At 40.0% G+C, this 6,000-nt stretch overlaps 1 protein-coding gene across 3 annotated transcripts in view; it reads left to right on the forward strand.

The window, feature by feature from the left end:
• LOC110951357 (core histone macro-H2A.1) overlaps positions 1 to 5,360 on the forward strand; it is a 34,593-nt gene extending 29,233 nt beyond the window's left edge. For all 3 annotated transcript variants that reach the window (XM_022194368.2, XM_022194370.2, XM_022194369.2), the window contains exon 9: positions 3,649 to 5,360. In XM_022194368.2, coding sequence (XP_022050060.2) covers positions 3,649 to 3,814 — 166 coding nt within the window. In that variant the 3' untranslated portion in view covers positions 3,815 to 5,360. The remainder of the gene's footprint in view (positions 1 to 3,648) is intronic.
• The last annotated feature ends 640 nt before the right edge of the window (positions 5,361 to 6,000 follow it).

Below are 6,000 nucleotides of genomic sequence, written 5' to 3' on the forward strand. Positions count from 1 at the left end.
TCATATCGCCCAGCCCTAGCCGAAAGCTACAGTCGCAGATCAAGAACATGTACAAAGATTCATATTATGACTGGATTAAAGGTTTTATCACTCGTTCTTGTACAACTTTGAGTAGCACATTTGCTTTGTCAGCAGTAAAATATAACGTTCATTTGTCTCTGCGCGCCCACACATTGTTCTCTATTTCCTCTGTGTAATAGAGTTGTTTTGGTTTCCAGGTAACCGTGGTAAACACCCGAACTCTGAGCTGTCAAAGTAAAGTGAAAGAAGCAACAGACAAAGGTTCCTGCATGTTATGGAGCCTCTAAAAGCGACAAAGATCGAGTTGTGAAACCTCATCGCAGGTTTAATATTGTTCATGTTGCAGCGGTTCAGCCGATGAGTGACGGTTCTTTTGCAGTTTGTTAAATAGTTTTCTAGGTCTGAGATGATAAAACTTCAAAGGATTTAACAAAAAAACAACAAGGATTAAAGAAAAGACTCCAAAACTAAACTACAGACTTGTTCACTGGTGTTATAGTGGTGTTAGTTTGGGTCAAACATTTGGTCCAGTTCTCATGTTTCTCAATAAAGTGTTGCAGGTTTGTTGATCTCAGAACGTTTTCTGTTTTGTGCTGTATGCTAAACAGATCTGTAGTGTAGGACTAGATGTTGGTTTCCCTTCTTGCATTCATGAGACACATACTAAGACTCTGTGGGATGGTCCAGAGAGTGAGTTCATCCTCTGGGTTATCAAGTGGACGCCCTCCTTCCTCAGTGTTTCGCTGATTTCGGCAGTAAATCCCAGGTTCACCCTCTAGATGCCGTCTGCTCACCTGAAGGCCCAGGAGGAGTCCTTTCTCTTCATCCACAGCCACTGGCTCTCCTTTTCAGCGGCCCTGGAGAGGTCCTTGATCTCCTGTCGGTGGGTCTTCCTGCATACTCCCGTCTCCCAGAGAAGCCTGGATGTGGCGGTGGCTACGAATCCTCTGCAGCTGACTTCAACTGGTTGGACCCTCACCTTCCAGCCTCGCTGTTTATCATCAGCGGCCAGCTCCGTATATCTCAGCTTCTTGCGCTCGTAGAGCTCCTCTGCTGAGCTCTCCCAGGCCACTGTGAGCGACGCTGACCATAGAACCAGGTCTGGTCACAGGTTGGTGGGAAGCAGAACTTTTGGTCCGGGTCTACCAGCATCCTCCAATCGCAGGCCCTTCTCAGCTGCTCAGGATCTGGTCTCGACCCTCACCCTCCTGGACAAATGTTGGGTTAATGTCATCATTGAGCTGAGTTTAGCTTCACACAGCAGGACTTCAGACCAATTAGCTCAGATTTATTTTCATGCAGAAGCACACAGATGGCTCTGGCTACTTCAGATGCATAGTTGTTGCTGTTTTACTACTTCCTGGTCATCTTAGAAGACTCCATCCATACATGAGCAGCAGTTTATCATCTATGTTTTCCATGTGTGGACACTGCTAATGAACATGCACCACTGCCTTGCTGAGTAGTTGTCGCCAGGTGTTTTTGTGTTTCTGTGGCAATGCCCTCGTTCCAAACAAGCTGCGCCGTCGCTATTGTTTGCCTCACTTCTCATTTTTGTTCCATTTTGCACACTGACAGCTGCTGACACTAATTATTATTATTAAACTATTTTCTAGTTTGCTTGGAATCTGCTTGAAGGACTAAACGCGCAGTGGACTGATTGATATGCTTTTTTTTTTTTTTCATGCCAATAATTTGCCATTAAGAAAGACAGATAGTCGATAATATGGAACCAAAATACATTAAATCTCCTTTTGCACCAGCATGTAGTAGCAGAGAACCTGTCATCCATAACTAGGCTTCTTATTCATAATGATTACTAATATGTACAGTTCTAATCCAGATGAATGCTACGATGAGATCAGTAACAGTCTGTCTCTTCCAGTTACGTTTGCAGTTTCTCTTTGTTTCTTAAGATTGATCTGTGGCCGTCTACTAACTCAGCCGCTAGCTGTTAGCATAGCCTTAGCCGCTATTAGAGAAGCTAATTTCCTGATCTGTGGTAATGGCTTGTGTTTGTTCAGTTCTGATGCATCTCTGCTGAGATGACCACACAGTGATGACAGACAGAGGAGGCTGCATCACACCCAAAGGAGCGCATTTCATCTGTTAACATACATTTATTTTGGCACTGATAACTGGCCAGGATCAGACTATCTTTAGCGTTTATGCATTCCGCACATGCATAATACGGCCAAGCATCTGTTCTTCCCATTTTTCAGGATGCACAGACTCTCACAGACTTCAACAAATGACTAAATTTACCTGGACCCTTGTGTAGTTGCACACAAGGAAGCAATAACATTAGCCTTGCTCCCTTATTTTCAATCTTAATCATTTTGCAGCACCTTGGACTGATCCGGCCAACCCTGGAACTACAGTTTGGAAGCCGCTGAAAGATGAGGGCAGCCAGAGTTCAGGTTCAGACTTCAAGAAGCAGCTTCACTCCTGAAGAACTTGGAAAAATCACTGGCATTGGTTTTTAGAAGTTATGACAACATACAAAGCTGTAGACTAGTTGTACTTATAATTTGAGCTTTGTAGCGGCGGCGTGAAGGAGATGCAGCCAAGTCTTTACACTGCGAAAACTCCAAATCTTACCAAGTCTGTTTGTCTTATTTTTAGTCAAAATGTCTCATCCCACTTGATTTAAGATAAATTCACTTAACAAGTGACATTTCAGCAACATGGAGGGACTTGTTTAAAGTCAAACAATCTTTTTTTAACCCTCATGCCGTCCTGCAGGTCAAATTGACCCATTTTAAAGTTTAAAAATGTGGAAAAAATGTATATTTCCACAGTGAAAACTTCCACATTTTCACATTTTTTTGGAAAATTTTTGAACATTTTTTAGTGGAAAAAAGAAATGTTAAAAAAAAATTCTTTAAGAACATTCAGAAAAAATTCAACCAAAATCCAGCGATTTTCGCTGGATTTTGGTTGATTTTTTTCTGAATGTTCTTAAAGAAAATATTAGAACTTTTACTGATATATATGAAACCACTATAGATGTTTCTAGGATTTGTTTTAGGAACATTTTCATTGATTTTTTGAAAATATTTACAACTTTTAGATTTTTAAAATTTTTATTTCTTGCCAAATTTGGAGATTTTTTTAAAAATAAAACTTTTAAGGGAAACTTTTTTCCTAATTTGGGGAATTTTTTGCTGAATATTTGGATTTTTTTCAGACAAGGCAACAATATTTTTTGGTGCCGTAAAAGAGGACAACAGGACGGTTAAGACACCTCAGCTTGACAATCCTGGTAAAATAGAGCTTAAAATAAGTTTTCCCAGCGAATTTAAATATCTCAATATTCTAAATATCACACCTTATTTCAAGAAATCTTACCAAGCCATTTTTCACTTGTTCTATTGGCAGATTTTTTCACTTATTTCAAGATGAAAGTTCCTTGAAAAAAGTTTTTTTGTCTTGTTTTGACGGGGGCATTTTTTCCAGTGTAAATGATCCATGTGTAACTATAAATCTGTGCTGTAAATAACTCTGTGTGTGTGTGTGTGTCTGCCCGCCACACACACACACTGAATGCCACAAAGGCCCGGTGAAGTAAATAGAAGACGACAGTGTTCGACCGCATTTCACTGAGTGTGTAAACTCCCCTGTCAGGAACGGTTTCCCGAAGCAGACGGCGGCCCAGCTGATCCTGAAGGCCATCTCCAGCTACTTCGTGGCCACCATGTCTTCCACCATCAAGACCGTCTACTTCGTGCTGTTCGACAGCGAGAGCATCGGCATCTACGTGCAGGAAATGGCGAAGCTGGAGACGAGCTAAAAGTAGGGAATATTCGCCTCCTTGTCCCTCTTCCCCCTGATTTTTTCCTGCAAGGAGAGAGGAAACGAGCGATTTGTTAAATATGAAGAGAAGAAGAATCTTTCTAAAGGCCGGGAACTTGATTTTGCATTATGTTTGTATTTTTCCTATATTGTTTTTAATTTCTTATTGTCACCTCTGGCGTTTAAATGTACAAGTGCACTGGTCATTCTTGCGGTCTTTTAATACACACAGTGCCACACAAAACAGAATAATCCAGCGAGCGAGAAGACTCACTGTAAGATTTCATTTTCAGGATATATACGGTAAAAAAAAAAAAGATGTTATAAGACGTAGCTACACCTCAATTACAAGGCTTCCAAAGAAGTCCGATAAATACGGGTTAATGCATGTAAAGGCAGTAAAGATTTAAAAAAAACACAGATATTCTCTTTTCTTTTGAGCTCCGTAACACAAGACACGTAACTGTGTGTTTTCGTTTCAATCCAGCGTTTTGGACATCTCTGTTGTTAATAGTTCTGTACAATGAAAAGGTAAAGAATTAAAGTTCAGTTTTGGTCTTCAGGAGACGCATAGAACAGAATAATGGAAAGAGTTTTTGTTTTTGTGTTGTGTGTTGCAAATTGCTCTTTTTGCCTTCGTTTGTGAGGCAAAAAGTGTTTTCGTAGTGTTCTGCAGACACCTTGAATTTCCAAAACGACACGTGATTGAAAAGATTAATTAACAGGAAAGTGAAAATGATGATGTACACCGTCTGTCAAAAGTTTGAGGACGCTTTCTCATTCATTTGAATGAGAAAGCGTCCTAAAACTTTTGACATGGGCTGCACCTTTGATGCGGATGTTGTGAGTTTACACTGTAAACCGAACATCTGTTGGTTATTTACAGTTAAAAAGTGATTAATTTTTAAACAAGAATTGGAGATTGGAGGTCTTCGCAGTGCACCGATGATTTATATTGTGTGTTCCTATAAGTGTTTATATAGATGGGGTATTTGTGAAATGTTATAGTAAAATATTGGACTGTAACATAGATTTTTATTTTCTATTTTAATTTTCACACTGATTCTAAATGGCACAGGATTTGAAAGAAGAAAAAAAAGTCGTAAGAGGTTGTTTTTTTTTGTGCGTGTTTCTGTCTTTGTTAAGCCATAAAACGAGTGTGCTCATGTTTTCGCTGGAGGCTCTCTGCTGTTGCTTTTGGTTTTGCTCGTCCATTCAGCCGCCACCAGATGGCTCCCTGTAATCAGCAATTGGACTTCTCATCTCAGCCATTTTCTGTGCAGCAGCAGCAGACTTCTTCACACAGACGCTGGTCGATTTGAGTTGGATTTGAATTGGAACTGATGGACGTATATATATATATATATATATATATATATATATGAGGAACCCGGCTGCTTTGCTGCATTTGGACTTTTCGACAGCCTAACTTTCTTATTATAAAAAAAAAAAGAAAAAATTAAATGCTTTCTAAAGAATTGCTACAATTGAAGATTCTACAAAAGGTCTGTACACACTCCGGTAATAAAATACCTTTAAAAACATTTCGTTCCTCCTGGAATTATGAGATTATTTCGTGTTTCAGGCGGTGTTTAGCGCTGCCAGGGCCTCATAAAGTCAAAAAAATGTGTGAGTGTGAAGTTTAATCGAAAGAGAAACCTTCGAGAAACAAGTGTGTGTGTCTCCTGTAATAATAAATCTAGACCGTATGAAAGTGAGCACAATTTGAAGTGTTGAGGAACAAACGGCAGAAAGATGACATGCTACATTTATTTGATTTGACCGAGAGCCACAGTCAAAGCCTCCCAATCCCCAGCTCAATGGGCCTCATGTGTCTTTGTGCTTACGAGGACCAAACACTGAAGAGTTTTCATTTCTGTTCAATTTTAGAGGCGCAGCTTCAGGATCGGGTAAAGCTGAGCACGAATCAGAGCGGCTTAAAGGAACTTAATGTGCCTTTTACACTATCGTTTGGGATGAGCGTGCCGTTTGTTGCTCAACTTTTACTTCCCCACAGATAACATTTCTGGTTTTTACCATTTTGCGTACAAACGCCTCACGCCTGGTACCAAAAACTAGAGCACAAAGGTGGAACAGAAGGAAAGTAACAGTAAATATCTCAACTACTGACAATTAGATCAGCAAAATAATAACAAAGCAACACCTCAAGGAGAAGGATTTAGC

The sequence above is a fragment of the Acanthochromis polyacanthus genome, chromosome 17 (genome assembly GCF_021347895.1).
Source record: "Acanthochromis polyacanthus isolate Apoly-LR-REF ecotype Palm Island chromosome 17, KAUST_Apoly_ChrSc, whole genome shotgun sequence".
In the NCBI taxonomy this organism is placed as follows: domain Eukaryota; kingdom Metazoa; phylum Chordata; class Actinopteri; family Pomacentridae; genus Acanthochromis; species Acanthochromis polyacanthus.